This window comes from Cynocephalus volans, chromosome 5 (genome assembly GCF_027409185.1).
Source record: "Cynocephalus volans isolate mCynVol1 chromosome 5, mCynVol1.pri, whole genome shotgun sequence".
NCBI lineage: Eukaryota > Metazoa > Chordata > Mammalia > Dermoptera > Cynocephalidae > Cynocephalus > Cynocephalus volans.
The window spans coordinates 165,272,066-165,295,748 of record NC_084464.1 but is presented as its reverse complement, the minus strand read 5'-3'; the positions used below and the strand labels follow the sequence as shown (position 1 = coordinate 165,295,748).

At 46.4% G+C, this 23,683-nt stretch overlaps 1 protein-coding gene across 1 annotated transcript in view; it reads right to left on the bottom strand.

Annotated features, from left to right (window-relative positions):
• Nucleotides 1-23,683, bottom strand: part of SMOC2 (SPARC related modular calcium binding 2) — a 185,061-nt gene that overhangs the window by 38,055 nt on the left and 123,323 nt on the right. Inside the window, exons 8-9 of the mRNA XM_063096809.1 lie at nt 16,451-16,637; nt 10,103-10,185 (exon numbers count right to left, since the gene is read on the bottom strand). Of these exons, the coding sequence (XP_062952879.1) occupies nt 10,103-10,185; nt 16,451-16,637 (270 nt within the window). The remainder of the gene's footprint in view (nt 1-10,102; nt 10,186-16,450; nt 16,638-23,683) is intronic.

Genomic DNA, 23,683 nt, shown 5'->3' with positions numbered 1-23,683 from the left:
CAGGAGGTAAGTGATCAGCCAGAAACTGTGCAGAAGGGGACTCCAGGGCTAGTGCATTCTGGAAAAATAGTTTGTACAAGAAGAGTCGGTCCACTCAGCAATAAAGAGCAATGTCCACAAATGCCACGTCGTGGCTGGAGAAAAGGGAAGCCCACAGGGCACTGGGAGAGGCACGGGCATCTCTTTGTTCTTCTGGTGCCCGTTGTGCTCCTGTCTTCGCTTCAAAAAGATTTCTCCATTAGCTAAATTTCAAAGACTAAATTCCTATCTGTCGCATTCAAATAAACAATTTTGCCCGCGTAAGATAATGACGGGGCTTCTATTTAACAGCATGAAGTGTTGAATGAGATACTGATTCCAACTGCATTTTGAGAGCATGTCAGAGGGTGCCCCCAAATGCAGGGCGTCTTCAAGAAGGTCACGGAAGAATTTACATTATCTTCTAATTCAATTTTTCCACGAACTTATTGGAGTAGCCTCGTTCTATTTCACGACAGACAATGCGTGTTTCTCAGGAGATTTTAAAAAATCAGAAGTCTAACACTTCTGCAGTTTGGGGGCCTGGAGGACCACACCACCCCACATGAGCAGTCTGATTCCCAGACGCCTGAGCGGGAGCAGAGAGGAGCCTCAGGTTCTCCTCCGGAAATAAGGGGATTAAACACTTTAAATAAGTTAATTATAAGGAAGCCATAGAGGAAAGATGGATAAATGGGACAAGAACTCAGAACTCTAAAGCTGGTCTGCTGGAAATCGCTCTGCACAGTTTAGTCTTTCAGGAATTTCTGAAAGTCAATTAACAACTAAGAGGCAGCCGATATTTTTTCTTTTCTGTCAGAGAAGGATATCATTGATTTTTCTGAAAGATTGTCCTTGATTTGACAAGGCAGGGGAAAATTAAGAAAAAAATAAATCATGCTCTCAGGTAAAACCTTCTAGAAGTTTCCATGGCCTGCTGTTATTCATTATAAGTGGGGTTTTGAGATGTTTCCTGCCATCATTGGTCACCCGTGAGTGTCAAAGTAGCCTGACACACTCCATATGCATTGGAGCATCGTGCTCTCGGTTTGCCCAATTAAATTCTTAAAGAATTAAGTTACCAGGAAGAGTATGACTCAATTTCTACTGTTGGCTCAGCCATTTTCATTAATCCTGCTCCATTCTAGAAGGAGCAGTATTATCCAGTACCAACCTGGATAATTGGATCTGGCTTGTCGCGACCTCCCTTGGAATTTCTCCTGGGAGGGGATTTTCCACCTTCATCACCAACGCCGCTCAGTGTTGGCACGACCGACTGCACACTGCCTAGGGGGCCTGACCCAAACAGCACGATCTGGGCTGAGGACGAAGTATTCTTGACCTTGGCACAAAATCTGGAAAATAGCTTTTAAGAATTCTGCTATAGCATCCTCTGACATAAAGGGAAAGTTCAGGTATCAGCCAGTCTCCATTTCCCGATTCTCTACTCACTTACAACGCTGCTCTCCTGGTCAACAGCATCAATCATGGGATAATAAACCATTGTCCTCACTGCCAGAGCTGAGCTCCTGGGGTGCAGAAAAGCATCTTCTGCAGCCTTGCACCCCCAAAACCCCCAGCGTAGGGCGGTCTACACAGCAGGCACGCAATGGACATTTGCTCACAAGAGTAACAAAGAAAGGAATTTGGAAATATAATGAGAAGACAGAGCAGAGTGCCACGGTGCTGTCCTAGTGTTTGACCAGCTCCAGGCTAAACATGCAAGACAACGAGGGGGACCAGACCTCCTGCGCAAGGACACAGATGACCCAGCAGAGGGCAAAATAAGACAGCTGAGAGCAGTGAGAGGCGTCTTCACTGCTTCATCTGGCGCACAGGAGAGCCCGGAACACCACGAGCATGTGACTCTGTGTCATGCCTGACCTCCCCTGGGGATCTGAAAACCTGATTGCTGTGACCACTGACCTTACAGAGCTCAGGGTCAGTCTGAGAAAAAAGACCAATGACAGGAATTATGAGTAAGCTTAAGAAAAGATTGGGGGAGACATGGCCATGGCTGGTATTTACAGTAAAAGGGTCAAGCAATGTAGGAACTGTAAAATTAAAACTGCAAACTCTGCAGGTGCTAATGATGCCACAGACGGTGACCATGAGAGACCTCCATGCTCTTGGGGGTCATCTGCTTGGATGGGTCTGATCGTGGGCTCACCTGAAACACGTGGGCCCTTCACACTTGTCTCTCTAGGATTTTACACACATGCTGCTTACTCAAATTAATTAAATGAGCCTTACATTGTAGAAGGATTTTGTTATGGTAGAGTCTTCATAAATTCAGATTAGATATGAAGGAAGACTATGTTGGTAAAGTGAGTTGCAGGCCAATTAAAAGCAAACGTGTCATCCTCAAGTGTATACCATATTTGGAAGGTTTTTAAAGTGGTTAATTATTTTAGATAAACTCCTATAATAAAGAGAGATGGATTATTTTTAATAGAATAACCATCATTTAGCAACAAATGGAATATATTTGATGGTGTTCGAGAACAGTTTGTTCTCTTAAGTTACTTACACTGTTTCTGAAAAATCGCTACAGTATTATTTATCTGGCAGATGTTTTCTTTCATAATTAATATAGATCTAAACTGTATCACATCTATCTTCTGCATAATCATAACCTTCAAAGTAACAGAGGTCAAACTAACTAGGATTTTATATAGTGAAATTACTGATATAACTGATAATAATCTCCGCTATTTAAGGGATTTCTTTTTTAACTGGCCTTTTAGACTTAAAAAAAATCTGACTTTAAAGGGAACATTAAATCAACACAAGTCATGTTTCTTCTAAAATGACTCCCGTGATGTGACTCTAGAGTAACTGGTGCTGCCCGGAGCCCAGACTCTCTAAGATTCCTACTGAAGCTCATTTTGTGCCAGGTCATAGGTCACCTAACATTTGGTTCTCTGCAATTTTGGCAAGTTCTTGTGTACTTTGAGACTAGGATATTTATTGCACTATTATGTTGGGAAACAAGAAATAAAATTGGAGCCTGTGAACTTTAGAAATTTAAGAACTTTTTAAAAAGTTAACCATTTTGAAACCATTTGTCAATGTAATTTTATTTCCCTGATCCTAGTTTGTCCGTGTCTGTCTCTTTGTGGCTGAAGGGCATGTCAGAGCTCCTGCCTTTGCTCTCCCTGCCGCACATGGCACTCACGTGCCTGTGGGTTAAGAGCCCCGTATTGACTAGAGTAAAGGATGGTACCTTGCCACCCAGCCAGGTGGGTCTATCCGATATCCACACGTGCCTGTGTTCTCCGTCTCTGCACCTTTACTCGCCCTGTTGGTGAGACCCTGCCTTGTGCTCCGACCCCTCCTCGTTGGCACCGCTTTCTGTTCCTCCACAGTCTATTCCCCGTTCTTCTCTAAATGTCTCAACACTGGTTCTTGAGATTGGATGCAGATGATCTGCAAACATGTTTCTACTAATAGGGACCAGCTCATTTGTAGGGCCCAGGGCAAAACTAAACATGCAGGTTCAAAAACTAAGAAGCTCATGGCAGGAATGGCAGAACTTTAAAACAAGCGCCAAGAGCAGTGCCCTTTGGAGCACTGGACCCTGTGGGGCTGCCCAGGCCACCCTCGGGAAGCCAATCATTAGGTCCAAGCAGGTAGTATCTACAAACCTGTTCATTTCTTGGATGAGAAATAAATGGGTGGATTAATTGTGCAGAAATCTTAGATCATTTTATCACTGGTAGAGCACATAAATCAGGCGATCCCTGAGAGGATGCGAGGGTGTCTCTCAGGTGAGCGACTCAGTCCTGTGTGTTGGAGCAGAAACAGCCCTTATCATGCCCTTCCTAGACGTGCACCTGCTCTGTGGAACAGGTAACCCCAGAAAGCTGAGGAACGGGTCTCGTGGTGAAGAGGAGAAAATATGCCCAGGGTAGGCCCCCACAGCCTGGTTCACTGCGACAAGCAGCTTAGACCTCATCTGGAAGCAATCGGATCAGGACCATGGGAAACACACAGGCTTGGTTTGGGCTTTCCAAGATGGCACTGCTGGTGGTGTAGACAATGGATCAGAAATATGCTTAGAGTCTATCTTGAAACTTGACTGGAGGAGGTGGACTGAGCAACTGGCAAGATGTGAGAGAACTCGAAATTGAAAACAAAGGACTCGCCCAAGCAGAATTGGGTGCAGGACATGAGCGAGAACACTTGAGATTCCTTGGAGGCATAGAGGTCCCCGTGAAAGGACAAGAAAGGAAGATGGCTCCAGCTTCCTGTCTCCAAACCGCACTCGGATCTGGCACCTGAGAAGTCCATGAATGTAGGACCCCTGCCACACTTGGTGGGCACGTCCTGATGCCTGAGAAAGCCCCTCTGCGTGTTCAGCCAAGTCAGTTGGAAACAGCCCTACAGCTTGTGCCGTGCAGTCTGTCAAAGTATTAATAAAGGGAAAACATGCCAACGCCCCCCTGCAAGTAATTTAGAATTTTCCAGTTGACATGTCATTCTTTTCTCTGCATCTAAGGGGGACAAGGCTTTGTTTCTTTGTCTTTATTTGTACTTATTTTATTGTGAATGACTAATTCCCACAATTTTTCCCATACCATCTGTATTTTTTCCTCAGTCTCTTAAAAATGGAGAAATATCAACTGTACTAAATTTTCTAATAAAAATCTTACTAATAATTCTGCCAAATGTATCACCATTATTACTTTTTAGTTCTTGCCTTTTGCATGCCTACAACATCCCAGCATCTTATCAGCTTTTCTTTCCTTCTCTTTTTATTTTTTAAGAAACAGTAAGTATTAAATAAAGGGCTTATTTAACATACATTCCCTTGCATCGACTAAGGCCTTTTGCAGCTGCTTGTGAATAATTCCTGTAACACATCTGTGAGATGGACCCAGCACTGCAGGAGGTTCCCACACACGCTCTTTCCTGCCTACCATGTGTTCCAGCTCTTCCACCGCAGTGGCCTTGTCTCTGCTCATCCCTGGGATTCCTGTCTTATGAAGCCTTCAGAATGGAATTATGTGTGTAATTCTGACTATTTATTTATGGCAGTCTTTCCTCCATAAAACTGATTCAATGGTCCATTTATCTATCATGCTTTCTAAAAGAATGCAATTTCCTTCTAAAGGTTGGTAATCCTATTGATCTACAAATATAATTTCGTGTTTGACCATCAGTGGTCAAAACATAAATGTAGGCTCAGGTCCCTCTTCCAAGCATTGCCATTTAGAGTAGTCCCTTGCCATATCCAGAAATCCAAACCCAAAGTGTGACACTAAGTTAAATAACAATGCTCTTCAGGTACTGAATGAGTTGATTTTCTGTTGTTTATAATAGAATACCTGAAAATAGGTAATGTATAAAACAAAAGAGGTTTATTTCTTGCAGTTTTAGAGCCTGGGGAATCCATGGTCCAGGGGGCACACCTGGTGAGGGCCTTCTGGGTGGGAACTCTCTACAGGGTCCCGTGGTGACAAGGGTGTCACATGGTGAGAATGGGCTGACCAAGAGAGAACGAACATTCTCACTGGCTCTCCTTGCGAATCCATCATAGCCACACCCATGACTCCATGCATGGGTCAATCCATTCACCAGGGCACAGTCTTCACAACCCAATCACCTCTTCAAGGCCTCACCTTTCAGTATCTTAATGGATTTCCTGTGCTCTTATCATTACAATGGGGGCCAAGTTTCCAATACATTAATTTTGGGGGGACACATTTGACCCATAGCAGGTATATTGTCCTCAGACAGTGCTCAAAAGCAAAATACTGTGTCTTAACAATCCCCTGTCACATACAGTGTCTTTACCCTAACTACCCTGTACTCACCCCAGCCTTACAGGAGGAGGACATTGGGAAGTGTGTCTGGGCCTGTGGCACGAGCGGACAGTGTAGGACCGTGCCCGTGTGGCACAGGTGGCATGACGCACTTGTCAAGCCATCTGCCTTCTCAGGATTAGAGGATCTCATGTCTAAAATCATCCCAACAACTTAACACCTCGTTCCCAACTGAGCTAACAGTTAGCAGACTCGTGTCTGCACATTCAGTGTCAGATCTGGCTGCAGAAATTGCAGCAGTTGGCATTTTAATGGGTGAAACACTGGCATCTAGTCTAGTCTTTGCAGGGGCCTCAAGGGCCACAGGACCAGCCCCTCAGCAGCTGCGGGTCTGCTCTGAAACAAGGTAAACACTGAAGTGCTCTGGTGTCACACAGTATCTGGCACCGATGTGTGGTGCAGAGTCCAGTTATCTTTTGGAAAATATCTTAAGTGGTGCTCAGGGCAAGGTAAGGATCATCTTATGCTGCCTCCAAAAATCATAATTAATTGTGAGAAAATTTAGAACCATGCTAAAATATTGCTTGAAAAATCCAGAGGTGACTTTAGGGTTTCTACTTGAGTCACAGATTATAAGTATTCCTGTAATCACTTGGGGCCCTAAGAAAAGAGCTGTCATCACTGTAGGTGTTGAAAGGCCCTGTGTCTGGCCGACTCTGTCTCAGAGGGGCTTCTGGGGGGCCTGGATTGTGAGTGATTGCTGTTAGATCCACAGAGCTGCCAGGCACAGAGGGGAGACAGGCTGTTTGACCAAAATGAATGTCACTCCATGGACCCGTGTGCCACAGTCGAGAGGTCGTGGGGCCCAGAGGGTGCTCTGGTCTGGGGCTGAGACAGGAGGGAAGGGGCCACCTCAGGAACACCCATGTCCTGAGACACACGTCACCCTGCCTGTCCTCCACCCTCACGTGGGTGCAACTACGCCACTAACACCACAAAGTCCATGAAATCACGGTGGCCTTTACCCACAGTGGAGGGTAAAGAGGAAGGCAAGAGCAGGAATAGGATTTCTCCCTGCAGCTCCTCTGTGCACAGAGCACCGTCTACCTAGGCTCCTGCTATGGTGTCATCCATGTGCACGGCCCTTGGTATGATCCGATGCATCGCATCTTAACTAATAACATGTAACTGAAGCAGGTAATCACCTGCTCACGCACATGAGATGAATCAAAGGCTGGTGATTAACGTTGAACTGAGCACAAGAGCAAGCCAAAACTCGTATTTAAGTTCAAAAGCTCTGAATCATTCCACCAGCACAAGCTATAGGAAGTCCTAACGCCTAAGCCGTAGAAAAACCTAGTGTGGCTTCACTTTGAATAAAAGTCTCCATCATCATTTTTCCTGCCAGGTCCTGCCGAGCTGCCTTTCCCACCTCATGGGCGAGCCGGGTCCATGGCGCAAGCTCACCTTGAGGTGCCTTTGTGTCTCCTCTGGGAAAGGTTGTGCTGGAGCCCCAGGTGGCCTTCAAGGTGCCGCATCGTGGGGCTGCAGGTCTGAGCTGCTGCTGGCTCACCAAGCAGAGAAGAGGAAAGCTTTCGCCATCTCCTCCTCCTGTCACTTGGCAGAGAAGCTCCGGGGTCTGCTAGGAATGACGAACTCAGAGACACCTCTGCTGCCAAAGGCTCAGGTCACCCTCTCCCCACACTGGAAACCCTGTGTCAGACTGATGTTGCGGGACCCTAAACTACAGGAAACTCCCAAACAAGTGAATTGTGTCTGAGGACATTACTAGCTTGAAATGGGAAAAAAAGGATCTTTATTGGCCGAAACTTAGAAAAACAACTTGAAATTAAAACTGCATCTTTTAAAAAGAAAATGCACCAGTCTATATGTTGCTTGATGTATCTGCCCACCCGATGGTTGCTTCATTATTTTTGAAATAGATTTCTCCTCTCTCTGAAGAACAGCCTCTATCCTGGAGTTATTTTAAGGCCTACTTGTTTTTTTCCTAATAAGGATAATTATCTCCAAATAATCAAAATGATTAAGTGGTCGTGAACAGTATGCTCCCAAACATCTACAACTGTGGAATAAACTGACCTTTATAGTTTGCATAAAATGGCTTTAGTGCCTGGTTTTTACTTGGGCATGGGAGAGAAATAACGTCTTTGTTGTGACAGCCTAACAACCCTTCTCTGCTTTTAGTGGAGTGGAGCACAGTTTCTGCAGCTCTGACGTGCACCTCTTCTCCATGTCGGGTGCCCACACTCTGATGGCACATGTGACATTCAGACAGGACAGCAGTAATGGCGTTTCATATTTCTCTGTATCTGTAGTTTTTTTCTGTCAGGTGAATGACCACTTCAATCTTTAAATCAAGAATCCAGTCTCACATGTGCTATGCTGGATTCCACCGTGAAAAGACCTTCCAGCAAGTGCACTCCCAAGATGGGAGAGCAGTCCCTTTTCTCAGAGTCTCTCTTACCAATGAACAGCAAAACTTGACTGGACATTAATAAATCACATTCATATTCTATATGAGAAAACTACAGTGCAGCTCAGCTTGGAAGCAGTGCAGCTTTGTGCTGTCCAAGGAAAAAACCGAAGAGTCTTAGACCCTTTTATAAGTGTGTTGGGGACAGAGGAGAGACTGTCTGAAGCTCACGTGGCATGATTAAAACCAGCCGAAACCAGCAAAGGTTTAGTGAGAGCTTTAATGTAACGAGCACATGCTGCATTCATGATCTCTTTTTAAGAAACGTGTTGCCCACCAATCTTAAAACCTGACTTCACAGGCAGGAGATTCCACCAGACAGCAGAGGGAAAGGACTGCTTTCTGATGGGGACGGTGCAACCGAGCTACCCGCTGAGCCCTCTGAGGGCAAGGCACCGAGCGCACAGCGGGCCCTTGACTGGGGATCCGCGTGAAGGTTCACATCGGCACCTTTGTGATCTCCCCCCCACCCCCGATGCAGAAAGAAGCCTGATTCATGAAACAGAAGGAGTGCTGACCACTCACACGCAGGACCGAGTAATGCCACCAATAGATTGCTGGAACCTGCTCAGAAGGCAGACACTGGGTACACACAGAGCTGGGAAACAGCTAAAGACCCAAGACGAGAACATCTCAGAATTAGCAGGAAGACTCATGAAGTCCTTTGCCCTCAGTGCTGGTAGAAAAGTTGTGTTTGGTTTCCCTTGGAACACTGTTCTGCCAGCTCTGTCCCTCTGGAGCAAGTGTTTTTATACCACATGTTCCACAGATATGGAAATACATGAAGGAAGATTTTACAGATTTCGGATATTCTACTCTTCTCCATCTTTGTTTATATGCAGAAAAGCATCTTTATTTTTCAAAATTTAAAGTCCTCTTTATCAATGATAGTGCAAATAATGCAGGAACCACACAAGTTTTCCCAAAAGGGATTTATCTAAACTCGGTGCAAAGTCAAGGTCAAAGATGCACTGAAAATGAAGGACATTATAGAGTGGTTGTCATGGTCTCTGGGACATGTGCTAAACATGCACATTCTGGAGATATTTAAAAAAAAAATAAAAGGATCAGAATGATGCAAAAACAGACTAGCAAGCAGCCTGAAGCCTCTCACTGATGACACCAAATGTACCCCGTGGGGATGCCGCTGGCCTGGGTCTGTCCTGTGCTGCTCCCAGATTGTGTAGCCATTTCTGATCTCATGTAAATTCCTGGAAGGATGGTAGTTCCAGGACAGGCTTTAGGTTTAACTGCTGACGTGGTCATTTTGGGTGCATCACAAACACGTAACTGCTTTTTGTTGAAAGAGAACAACCACAAAACATGTTTCTGTGAATGCGTTTTTAATCACCGTAAATTTCAACTCACTACCTCTGTTTAATTTCAAATAGCTCGTTGCAATTAAACTCACTTGACACACGGCTTGAACCCATGTTGCATCAATCCTAAACTTCACCTTCTTGCCCTGTTGGGTCACTGCAAAGGGCATGTCAGACTGCGGCATTGGGATTACTGCTTTATTTTAGGTAGGGTACATAAAGGATCCTGGCTGTGGTGATATTTAGAGTGACACTGTTTCCTCCCCGTACATATCTGACCTTGCACTCGGTGGCTCCTCCGACTTCGCCACCTGGAAGTCTGCTTCACAGTGGGCTCCTGGAAGTCTGCTGGAACTCAAGGTGCCCTTTGGAGGAGGCAGGAGGCTCAGGGGACAACCAAGCCCACCGGGAAACAGAGTTGGATAAAGTCCGTCTTATCCTAGATCTGCAAGAAATCCCGAAGTGGCGGCGGGTGTGCTGCAGCCGACCCGCCTTCTACTTACCCTGCAGCTGGCGGCCCTTGTACAGATCCCTTGTCCTGGTCGGGTGAGCCCTCGCTGTGTTGTCACACTTCGGCTGTTCATATCTGTGAGGAGGGGATGTGGGGCAGGGGAGGAGAGAGAGAACAGCTGGTTTGAGACCTTGATATGGGGGTTTTCTTCCATTTCTTGAGTGTCCTAAAACCACCCCTGGTCCCAGCATGCACCATGGTGTCTAGTTCTTGTGTTACAACAGCACGACTTACTTCCTTTTCACTGTCTTTGTATAAACGTAGCACAGTCAGCTTACTTTGCACAGTCAACACAAAGAAGCACCCTGCGTGTCCTGCCATGTGGCAAGGGGCTGTCTTTCAGTCCCATTTCTGAAACAAATCTCGTCCAGAGGCTTCCAAACACCGACACTCCCCACCTTCTTCTATTGCACGATTTTATGAAAAATAAGTACCATGTCTGTCAGATCCTAGATGTGGTTTAGGGCGAGGTGAGGGGAAATGGGCTGTGTGGGATTTGCAAATGTGTGTATAGATGAGGGCAGTGGGGTTGACTGCTCAATCCCAGGAGAGGAGGTAACGTCTCCAAAAGACCCTCAGAATTTTAGAATGATTATCTGAAGATTAACCCATTTTCAGTCCAATTCATGAAGCAATAAAACGTTTGCTCCAATGTTAGAAAAAAAACCCTACTTTCTGGTCCCACCTACATCAATAGAAAACTTCAGAGAAATCCTGACCGGGGTGTGGCCCGACATCCCAGTAGGCGGTGGCCGTGGCCTCCTCTGCTGGTGACACCACTTCGTGAGAGGTACCTGGCAATTCTACTGAAGTGATGCTGGGAACCTCTCCCTGAAGTGTCTCAGGACTGAATGCACAGCTCCGAACACAGCCAGGTAGTGGAGACGCTGTGGAGCCTGTGCCACCTGGGGACCAGCCGGGTCAGCACAGGACACAGACCATTGAAGAAGAGCATTTGGCCACCGGGAGACCCAGGGAGCGTGACACACTGCTGGCCCAATGTGCACTCCGGGGGTCTGTCACCATCACTCTCCCCACAGGGTCAGGCTTCTCAAGGGCTGATCCCAGACGAGGACTCAGCATGAAGGGGATGCTGGGAAGTCCACGCCTGGGAAGCGAGCCCCTCCGACGGGCACCCAGCCCCTTCCTGTAGGACAGGTGCACCTGCACCATGGGCTCCCCCGGGGCCTCACGCGGCGGGCCTCACGCCCCTCCCGCCCCTCCACACAGGCCCTCCTCGAAAACGTCTCACACACCGAGTCCATCTCTGTGGCTTCTCCTCGGGGACTTGGGTCCCCTGCATGGAAGATGAGGGTGCCTGTGGGGGCCCGCAGGAGGGCGCAGGTGGACGTCCCCGCCCGAACCTGCTGGTTTTCAGCTCCCCAATGGATCCTCCTTTCTTCTGCCTGTTTTCCTTTTTCACTGTCCAAGAAAGGCCCCCGAGATATGTCTGCTTCCTGGAGATCATTTCAGTGCCTCATCTTTCATTATTTACTTGCTCGACAATCACAGAAAAGAAAGGAGAATGAAATCTCTCCCTTCTGGGACACGTTTTAAGTGTTCTTCTCCAGTGCCCGAGAGGGTCTGCCAGCCCCAGAGGGAGGGTCCAGCCCAGCTGTGAGGACAGCCAGGGACAGGCATGTCTGCCTCACCTCACACCCTCAACAGCCCCTTTGAGACCGGAAAACTTGACACCCCATTCACACAGACTTAATATGTCTTTTTTAAATGTTGTTTTTGAAATTAAAGAGTTCCTGCCACACTCCAGCAAACACTGAAGCTATCACACTCTGACCAAAAGCCATTGACTCATATTCTTTGGACACGTGGAGGCAGGGAGGGGGTTCAGGACCAGGACCACAGGAGTGTGAACACAGGGTGGAGTAAGCCACTTCCCAAGCAGGTGTCTCCTAATGCAGACAGAGCGTGTCCAAAATTCACCCACAGATGATGTGTAAAAGAAGCCAGCTTCCTACGGGATTACTAAACTCTTGATTCTAATTATGCTGTTAAATTTGGAGAACGCGGACACTCCCTTGATTGAAAGATCTTCGTGTTGGGCTGTCCATGAGTGTCTGTGAGATGGCGATAGGTTGGAATTGACACCTACATTAGAAGGGACATTCTCCCTGCTGGCTGCAGCCTGTGAAATGTGGACTGTAAAAAGACAAGCCAATGGCTCAGTTCCTGATGGATTAGTCAGCACCCAGTGATGGGTTCCCGGCTGTTAGCGGGTGTCTTGTTGCTGAGAATGTCTGAGGCCACACCCAGGGCTGTGGACCGTTCCTTGTTGAAAGCTGAACTGTCGGTATGAACTCTCTGCAGCGCCTCCAGAGGCTTCAGGTCCAAAATGTGCATCCCTCACACACGCAATAGGAGATCCTATCATTTCTAATCCCCATCCCGAATTTTCTGACTTTGAGGGCAGCTGGAAGCTAGCCTCGCTGGATGGCTGTTCTGGTTTTGTTCCAAATGTGGGCTGGAGATGTCTTAGAAGTCCTGTCACTGATGCCGATGTAAAAATATCTGTTTAAGTGACAGTATTATGCTCCTTTAGGAGAGAAGCAAGAAATTCCTATAATTTACAGAAATGGCAACCTCAAGAAAAAGAGTCAGGGCCTCTGATGTCGCAAATTTTTTAAAGAATTAAATTCAGCTTTGGCATTTATTGTCATTATTTCCAATCATGTTTATTTTAACTTACTTGTATAAGAAAAAAATGACCATCTCTTGACTGTCTGGCTGCCCATCAGATACCAGGCTTTTTGCCAGGGACAGACACAGCTCCATGCCATGTGGCTGCCCTGGAGCCAGGGAGCAGAGGTGGCCCTGAGGGAAGGACGCCCAGCCCACAGTCTGATGGCAGGTGGACAAATGCTTCATTAGCTGTCACAAAAGGGAAGGGAGATCGCAGTTCTGGGCACTAGTGCAATCGCTGGCAATCAGCCTGGTCCAGCTCAATCCGATAGCCCATCCCACCTGCTCCCCACTAGTAACTGGTGGCCGAGTTAAAACCTGCCCTGCCCCCTGCCTGTGCTTCCCCAACACGGTGACGTGGGTGCACACAGGGGCCTGGACTCTGTCCTTCAGGCATCTGCAAACTGGTGCCAAGATGTCAATTTTGGCACGAAAGGCAGGAGGACAAGAGGGAGCTGAAGCATCAGTCCCACCTGCTGTCTTCCCGGACGGTCGCTCCAGCTGGAATCCTGCACGGCCTTGGTCAGGCAGTGATGTGTGCTCAGTGTCCTCGATTCGGGTCTACAGCCAAATTAATGCGCCTTAATTCTCTTGCGTGGTGACATGAGGAAAAGACAGACAACGCCTTTTGTATTTACAGTTTTTAAAACTTCTTCTTCCCCATCAGGAAATACAGAGGATGACTGAGGAAAACAAATGCTTGAACTGTCTACTCAAGTGTAAATCAAGACGGCAAACTACCTCCCTGGACCTGATTTTTCAGGACATCAATAAGAAACTCGCATTTGTGCAGCAGAGGGCAGGTAAACAGTAATGCAGAGACTTTCAGTGGCGCTGCCACTCAGGCACAGCAGAGCCAGGAGGACGAGGGTTTGTGAGGCCAGCGTGCAGCCTACCGAGTCAACAGTGAACGAGCGGATGCCTGCAGAGGGCTTTCAGGATCGTTAAGACATCGCAGCACTTCTGCCCTGCACTGTCCAGCGGCTGCCCACTGAGGCTGGGTAATATGGCGCTCCCAATCCCGAGGCTGAAGGCCCTGCTTCCTGCTCTCTGGCTGCAGCCCCTGCACCCCACCCCGTGCAGCATCACCCCCAACACTCCCATCCAAACACTACAGGCTTTCCTCCCCACGAGGAGTCCCCACTCCCTGTCCCTCTGCCGGGAACACCCTGGTCTGCCTGTGACCAGCTCCACCAGCTCTGCCTCCGAGAGGCCCCGTCTCACCACCCCAAGGTGTCCCCACTGCCCCACCCCACAGTGCTGTACCGTCTTTGAGTCTATCGCCTACTTTACCGTTTGCATGAGTAACAGACACCGCAGTGACCTTCTCCTTCCTCTTTTCTAACAAAACCTAGCTTTTGTTAGAGGCAGAACCTGCTCTGCTTGGCTGTGGGTGCCGAGGGGGTGAGCCCACCCCAGCCCTGGGCACAATTAAGGAGCCACAGTAGCCTGGGTCCAGGCATGCGGGATGTCCCAGCCTGTTACTGTGAGGGGACGGCCACCCTGGATCCTTGCTGTCAAAAAGAGAAAGTCTTTCTTCTTCCAAAATATGTTGTTGTGGCTGCATGTGATGCTTCTAGAAACCATGACATGAACAAGCCACAGAGCAGCCCAAAATGTGAAGAAGGCAGAGCAGACAGGGAAAATGGCTTATTACAGGATGGCTTTGAGCTGCTGACGCCCTCCGAAGTGTCCCCGTCCCCTTAGAGTGGGAGTCAGCACATTTTGAAACTAGTTGAGTCGGGGGCTTTCTGTCAGTTTCAAGGAAAACAGTCGGACCATTAGAAATGTTCATCATCCGAGGCTCCCCGTCAGAGGCTGGAGCTGGTCCGTCTTATCCAACGCTCTGTCCTCAGTCCCTGGAGTAGCATTTGGATGTCATTGACGATCGGTATTTGTGCCAAATGAATGAATGAAAAACAACCAAGACAGAAATACAGCAGGAGTCTAAGGATTTTCTCCATTTGGTTTAATTTAATGTCCTTCCTTGAGACCCAAAGAAGAGGCAGTTGACTCCCTCCTCTAGGCAGAAATAGGGAAAATGAGAAGTTGATACTTCCTTCCTGGCATGGAACCCAGGGAAGCCGGGACAGACGAGGAGAGGAGAGGAGCTGCTATGTCTCCAGTCAACCGTAGAATAGAAATGTTTACAGGTTCTTCAGGGATAGCCTTATAAATGCTGAGCTCATCACTACAGAGCCAATTTGAGGAGCTCTGGCTTCAACAGCTTCAGGGTTCTGTTGGCCGGCACTACGCAGGCATCTTCTAATGAGACTTCTCCATTACAGAGGCGCAGTTCAGGGGCTGGGGCCGCAGCTGGTACGAGCCTGAGCTGGGAGCGAATGCCCCAACTACTGCACAGTGAGCAAGCCAGAGTTCCAGAACATGCAGAGACGTGGCTTCCAAGAAAGGCTGCTTAGAAAACAGCACTCCCTATGCATTGATTCACAGGGACAAAAGAAAAAAAAAAAAAAACTCACACCAAAAATTTGAAAAGATTTGTGTTCTCTTCAAGCCATGCAGACACTTGTTTGAAACGATCTCCTGTAACAGCCCCATGGAAGGGAAACCCGCTCTGCGCCACTTCCTCTGTTGAGCGCAGCACAGAGAGCACCCTGTCTGCCCTGTCTGTCCAGCATGGAGGGACAGGTGACTGGCTCTAATATAGCACTGTTATTACCATTTCCAAAGCAGGGCTCCCAAGGAGACTCATTTTATTAAATGTGCAGATGGTGGATGGGTTGAACTTGACCTTGGTGAAAGAGATATTAGTTGGTTACCTGTGCTCTGAGCCCCTGGAATCTACATGGACGTGTTTCCCTCTCTAAATGCCCAGTAGTTATACTTGAAAAAGTTGGGGAAAAATCTAGGAAGCATCAAGATGTTCATGCCTAGGCACTAGAGTAAAATCAGGGGCTAAATTTAATAACATTTGAGAGACGCTATTTTCATATATGTGTAAACTATTTTTATGTAAATCTAGGAAAAATCAAAGGCAAATTCATGTTTTCAGAAGGTGCAAAACATCCCCACTCATGTCTACACTTTTTCAACAAACAAACAGCTCCCATCCTTCAGGTACTATCATGTAATTATTTGTTTTGCTCTGACTCACACAAAACATCAGCTAATAAGCTGTTTTCGTGTCTCAGACCCTGGAATAACTCTGTCGTCTTGCCTTCAGCACACCCTCACTGTTGGCTGCTACAGGAAGCCATTTGGGGCGATCAGTTCTGCGGTTTATTAAATGTTTTGCTTCCTTTGCCAAAACCAGGAGCAAAAGGAAGCACCATTTATACTTGATAAACACCAAGTCCCCGCCACGCTGCCGGAGCTGTGTTTCAAATTTCCATCACGCATGAAGAATGAGGCGTGAACGTTGCCTAAGAATGTCGGTTTTTACTGCTCTCTGCTGTCCCTCACGGTCACTGTCTGCTGACCATCACAGACAGGGTTTTCTCTAGATTCCGATGGCCAAAGCCACTAGTTTTTACAGGCAACCATGCACAGAGATCTGAGAATGTGGCTTACGCCGTCTAGGCCTGGAGGCGCTCATGGAAACTGTGGGTACGTATGGGGCATCGGGGCTTCCCAACTCTTGTGCCCCAAACTTCCCCTGGTCTGTACCACACATGTGCTTTACCTGGTGGACGTGCCGGGGATCGGGCGTCCTGTGTCCACCAGGACACACCAGCAGTAGCCTGTGGAGGGGTGGCACTGCACCGGCTTGTAGAGGCCACCGTGAGCACACTCAGGGATCACCACGTTGTCATTCTTGGGCTGCTTGGCTTCCTCGAGGGCAGACTGGTGCTCCTGGTCACAGGACGACGCTGGAGTAAAGAAGGAGAGGACAGTGGGTGAGCAGCGAGTCGTCTTCTGCATGGAGGCTTGAAAGGCATGACTGATGAGGCACAGAAAACTGTGGACAGAGTAAGGGGCAAGTCACTGCAGGGCCAGGAGGGTTGACAAAAGTGGAGAGGGGCAAAGAGGAGAAATTCGGCAGCCTGGGTGGTGCTCTGCCTCCTGGTGGGTCTGACGGGCTCACGGGATCACTGATCTGTCTACGGTGTCCGTGGAAAGGATGGACACGCTTTCCTCAGCAGACAGTGCTGCTCAATGGTCGGCACGGGCAGTTGTCCTGGACACGTGGTCCACAAGTGGACCTGCTGCCTGCACGACTCCGCAGTGCCACAGGTTAGAGCCAGACCTGAGCACAGAAGCGGTCTTCCCTCCACCCTCAGCCACGTGTCAGGGAGGCTGGAGATGAGTCAAGCATGCACAGGGCAGGGACTGCTATCTCCGGCGATTCCCTGGTGTGGCTCCTGCCCACACCCTGTCATTGTTCACACCCACCCATGAGGGTGACTTGGAAGGAAATATCCACTTTCCCACCCCAGCCTCCCCTATCCAAGCAGAACAGGTTCTCAAGGTCTGCAAGGTGATCAGCCCAAATAGTGGGAACCTCGACTGCAATATTCCTCAAACAGACCGTGTCACTGGAAACTAGTAAATAATAATAAAAAGAATAACAATAGTAGGCATTCTTAGTTCTGTGTGCCAGGCATTGTACTGCATGAGCCCTGAAGCTCATTCACATAAAAACAAAACAGCGACTTTGTACTAAGGCTTACATCATTTTATGTTAATACGCTCGGTTTCTCCTTATGTTTACACAGGTCTGACTTACATCCATCTTCTGCCCAGTTAAACCAAGGACGCCTTAGGACAGACACACACGCCTCAGACACACACACGTGCACACACACGCACACACGCACGCACACGCACATGCTCACACCCTCCTGACCGCCCCGCCCAGGGCACAGATCAGCGGGCATCTGGGAACAGAAGGGCGTCCTGACCTGTGGCGCAGCCGTGGGCACAGCCTCTCCACCTGAAGGAAACACCTCGTGATATGAAATCACAGGGGGGACGCGGAGGAGAGCGTGCCCAGATCAGAAGTGATTTCTCATAAATTGTGCACTAAGCCTGCTTTGAGACTGATGAACCACAGTTCGTAGCATTTTTATGACCGTAAATGTGGTATCAAACAGGTGGACAACACAGGAAGCTGACAGAGCTGGTTCTGTGTCAACACTGCCACGGCGAGGGGCACTCAGAGCAGCAGAGGAGTGACAGCGCCCACGCGAGCGATTACCTAAGGACTGAGAGCGACTTCAGATGCAAAGTGTAGCTTATCGAAAGTGTCCCGTAGATGTCAGTTGTCGCTTTTATTACGTTCCCAGTGCTGAAATAATATCTGGCATATGAGAGACACTCAAGGAATTTCTTTTGAGATAATATGTTGTAGTTATACTATTAACAGTTAGAAAACCATCTAGACTTTTGCTTCTCTAGTAACTCCATTCACAATATGGGAATCATCACGTATGTCATTTTATGATTGCTCCATCTACTGACTATTAAATTATCTTAAAGCATATAATTTGTGTATTCACTGGAGAAATGCAAAATCAAACATGACCTTTTAGAGTCTCCCCCATACTCCTGTTCAGAAGGGAATAACGGTTTCTCCTGCTGTGACTTCATGGGCTGAACTCAGACGCCTGAGACGGGGGCTGATGCAATTGGAGCCGAGTCAGGTGTCTGTCCAGATGCATAATCTCAGAGCTCAGAGACCACTCCACTCCCACAGTAGGTGCCCAAATCAGTTTAATCAACAAGAGAGAGGAAAGAAAAAATCAGCCATCAACTGAAAGTTCACATTGGTAGTTTGTCACGAGTTCTGCACTGTTATTGTGTACTCTAGATTTTTCTCAGCAAATGCAGAAACACATAAATAACATCTGAGTTACATGGTTACCTTAAAGAGGCTTTTGCTCCAACTGTAACTGGGAAACCAACATAAAATAAAAATGGCAATGATCCATATTTTTTTCTGAGGTGCACAATAAGTTACATTAGATCATGTGAAGAAACCAAGGAAGACAGGGGTGAGCTAACTGTTTTTGGAGGCGCTGGCTGTTGCTTTGCAGAGATCAGCGCTCAGTGGACTTACGCACCGCAGACTGCCAGCCACGGACGGCGGGAGCCGCCTTGCCAGCAGGCGCCCTGCAAAACTCACTGCTCACTGTCGTGTTTACCCGGCACTTTCTCAGAAATTTTATTAGTGAACAGAATTTACAATGTGATTATCTGGCCGCAAAATATTGTTCGTGTTCTAGCCAAGGACATACTGTATCTATAGAAACAGCTCTGGAAAATTCTTGAAAGGTCCCTTTTGAGGATTTTATGTCATATTTGAAGACTCATCATAAGCAAAATAGACTTGATTAAATCAACAGCCTCTTAAGATTTGCTGAGCATATTGTAAAATATCAAAAATATTACAGCAGAGTCTGAGGACACCCCGTGTTTGTCTGTGTAAACGTCCTGCATGACGAAGGCTGGCGACCTGTGCACTTGTGCCTGATGAGTCTGATGTGGGGATTCAAGCTCGTGGCATGACCGCCGTTACACTTTCTTTTAGTAAAGGTCCTGTCGAGGGCAGAGATCTTTAAACAGTCTAATGACAGCCTTTGAGAATGGAAAGCTAAACGGAAACACAGTTGGTGTGTGTGGAGGTTGCCTTCCCCTCGCTGAGGCATCCCAGGCCCTCGATCTTCTGCTGGAATCCGCCCTGGCCACACTAGGCTGCATCGGAAAGAAGCGAAGGGAAGACATTTCTCCTGTGCGGTTCCTTCTGGGGTGAGACAAGCCCTTCCTCCCGGAAGGACCTCAGTCTTTCCCGTGAGAGGAGAGCACTGGGGACTGGTCGACATAAGCAAGTCCTGTTTCACCACAACACCAAAGCTGTGGACCCCGGGAGGCGCACCCGCACGCGACCTCGGAAAGGAACCTCACACGTCTCAACGGTGTTGTGGAAAAATGTCAGTGACACCTTAGAAAGTGCTAAAGGGCACTGGAAGAAGGGGACTGTTAGCAAAACTAAACACTGGGAGACCCAGAATTACGATGGTGGAAATAAGAAAACAGAGAGGGAGAAACTGCTCAGAGGAGCGTGGAGAAGCACATGTCCTGCCCCAATGCCCCATGCTGTCCCCGGTCCAGAGCTGTCCCCTGCTTCCGGCTCAGTCACTCAGGCTCTGCACCCCTCCCGAACAAACTCCTGCACGTGGAAAGAGTCTCCCCCACACCTCGTTGTCCAATATTCGCTTAGAAACATGATGCAATTTCAATTTACTTCTATGAACTTAAAGTTTTATACCCATGAAACAGCTTTTTATTTTTAGAATGCTACCTTTATAAGGATGGTAGAATGTCCATTAAAAAATCAGTTTATTTCCCAAACTAGTCAGTGACTTCTAATGTGTTTGAAAGTTTGTTTAAATTATCTGACAGCCAATGAGAATTCAGATCATAACAAACAGCCACCAGTTATTTTTTTAAAAATCTTAAATGATCGTCTCGCCCCATGTAGGCTACTTGATTTCAGTATGATGATGCCTGAAGCATTTTTACAAAAGCAGTAATAAACCATATTCGTTTTTACAGGAGCTTTAGATTTGTCTGTATTGCAAGAAATCATACATTGTATATGTAAGGTTTTTGGCTGGCTCACCTCCATTAAGAGCTCTGCACTGATATTTAGAGAGCTACTGTTCACCTCACAACAGGTACAGAATCCTGAGAAGCTTGTGAAAAACAGAAATACCTGAAGGTGTTTATTTGACCAACCCTCCTCCACTGCTGGTCCACAGCTACTGCCATGGAGAGAGACCCCCTGACACCAGCAGCCCTGCCATGGCTCCAGTCACTTCTGCTCCACTCCAGTTCCTCTATGCCCCGCTCGGTCATCTGCACACTTGCAAGGACAGCTGCTGGCCTACATCTTCCCCACGGGCTCAGTCTTGCTGCATTTGGTGCTGGGGAGAGTGCTGGCCAGCTGGTGGTTGGTCTGCTGGATGTTATTGTAGCTATTGCGGAAATCTGAGTCCCTTTTCTGAACATGCAACCTGCTCTTGGAACATTATGTTTTCCCAGACACACCCAGTTTGTAAAGAATTGCATAAAGATGTTATTCAATAACAGCCAATACCTGAGTTCTTTAGGAATTCCTGCAAGTATTGATAATGTGCCCATACATCACCCTAGCAGTTAACTATTAAATAAGTGGACATTAAATACAATGTCCATATTTACATATGTTCATATCTAATTTACGCTGGTGGGTTCTACTTTCTATTTACTCCCATCTTCTTACTTATGTCTCTGTTGAGTATGAAGAAGCAATTAAGCAAACCTAATTTTCCAAAGTCAAAGGGTTTTTATTTAATTCTGTGGTAATCCTTCCAAAAATACAGCAGGCTGTGCAGTGTGGGATGGAGAAGATGAAGAAAGATCAGGAGAAACAGAGTCAGGTCTCAGGGCAGACACAGCCTTGCCACACAGTCTAATCCCTGAAGTCTAAGTGGGGGGACTCATTTGCCACATGGAATCTGCTATGGTCTGAATGTTTGTGTCCCCCAAAATTCCTGTGTTGAAATCCTAATCCCCACGGAGACAGGACTTGGAGGTGGCACCTGTGGAAGGTGATTAGGTCACGAGGCTGAAGCCCTCAGGATGGGATTAGTGCCCTTACGAAAGAAGCTCCTGAGAGATCCTCACCACTTCTGCCACTGAGGACACAATGAGAACACTCCATCTATACCCAGGATGTAGCCCTGACCAGACGCTGAACCTGCCACACCTTGACCTCAGACTTCCAGCCTCCAGACTGCGAGCAATAAATTTCTGTTGACTGTAGCCCACCCAGCTTAAGGCATTTTATTATATCAACCCAAATGGATTCAGTATCTAAACTGTCCAATTGCCTCAGAAGATGGTCAGGGGGAGCTAAGGGAATAATCGTGAGTGTATTTAGAAAGAAGGATGAAGTCTCTTGCAAAATTGAGAGACTATTTAAGATACTACAAATAATACAATCTTTTAGGCATTGCAATAAAATTATACTCTAAATGCAAATGTTTTTAGTTACAGTAAATCTATCTTTAGACAAGAAGATTTAGTTCATTTTTGTTAGGTGATGCACTTTGGTAATTAAATGGCAAAACTCTCAGAAAACTAGGAATAGAGAAATACCTTCTCTGATAAAAAATATCTCATTTTTTAAAAAAGCCTATAGCTAACATTATACTTAATGATAAAACAAGGAATGCTTGCACTTTAGGATTGGAAATAATCTCATCTCTTCCTTTTATAATTATACTGCAAGTTCTGGACAATGCAATGAACATAAGAACAAGAAAGCCATAAGGATTGAAAAGAAAGATGCAGAACTATCTTTAATCACACATGACATAATTAAGTGAAAAAATCCTAAAGCATCTACAAAGAAAAATGCTATAGAATTAATCAGTGAATATAGCAAGTTTTGAAGGTACAAAGTCAATATAAAATCACCTGTGTTTTTATATACTACCAATGAAGACTTGGAAAAAAATTCAAATGCCATATGCTATAACATCGGAAACATAAACTACTCAGAAATAAATTTATGAAAAGATGTGCAAGCCACTGAAAACTGAAAAGCATTGCTGAGAAACATTAAAGAAAACCTCAATAAATGGAGATACATACCAAGTTAATGGATGAGAAGACTCAGTAATGTTATAATTTTAATCCCCCCAAATTGATTTGTGGATCCAACAAAATTCCTATTAGAATCCGAGGAAGCTCTTTAGTAGAAATGGATATTTTGGTTCTAAAATGTGTACGGAAATGGAAAGAACCTAAAATGTTCAAAGCTTTCTTCCAAAAGAACAAAGTTAGAGAACTAGCATGACATTATTTGAAAAGTTAACATAAAGCCAGTTATTCAGACAGTATGTTAGTAGAATAAGGTAAGTAGCTAAGTGTTTTATGGAGAAGAATAAAGAGTTCATAAATATACTCGAAAATATGTGTTTAAGAGCCAACTCACATCACAGAGAAAGCTTTACTTGAGATAAATTAGAGAGCTAAGCATAAAAGCTAAAAATATAAGGACTCCAAAAGAGAACATAGGAGAATGGCCTTTTGACACTGGTTGGACAAAGATCTTCAGGGCAGTCACAGAAAGCACTAACCACAAAAAAAAATTCAGTAAATTGGACTTCATTAAAATTTAAAATTCACACTTACCAAAAAACATATGAATCAGGTAAAAGACAAGCCACAAACTAGGAGAAGGTCTTTCTAGCACGTATGTCTGAGAGAGATTCTAGACTACGTAAATAACGCCTACAAGTCCACACAAAAGACAAGAACACGAATTTGGCAAAGATTTGAACAGACACTTCAAAATGAAAGATACACGATTGAACAATAAGCACTTGAAAAAAAATCAACATCATTAGCCACAAGGAAAATGCAAATTAAAACCACGATGAGACATCACCGCACACCTGCTAGAACGGTCCAAGGTAAAGACACTAACCCCAAGCGCTGGCAGGCCGTGGAATGCTGGAGAGCTCATGCACTGCCTTCAGGAGTGCAAAATGGTACAGCCACCTTGGAATCCTTTGCAGGCATTTACCCAGGAGTAACTAAAGCACACATTTGCAAAATGACTAGTAGCAGAACACGATGTTATCTTTATAACAGCCCCAAACTGGAAAAAGACAAACGTCCATTAATTGGAAAGCAAATAAACCAATGTTGCATATGCATACCATGTACAGTGACACACGTAAATTACAGAGAATGGGTAAGACACATAACAATAAGAACAAGTCTCAAACTGTTAAACTGACTGAAAAAAAGAAAGAAACCAAGGGATACATCATGCCCTTAACTCTGGAACGGGTAAAAGTGACATGTGGAGATGGGAGTCAGACACAGTTGCCTGTGTGCGGGAGGTGGCATCGACTGGGAG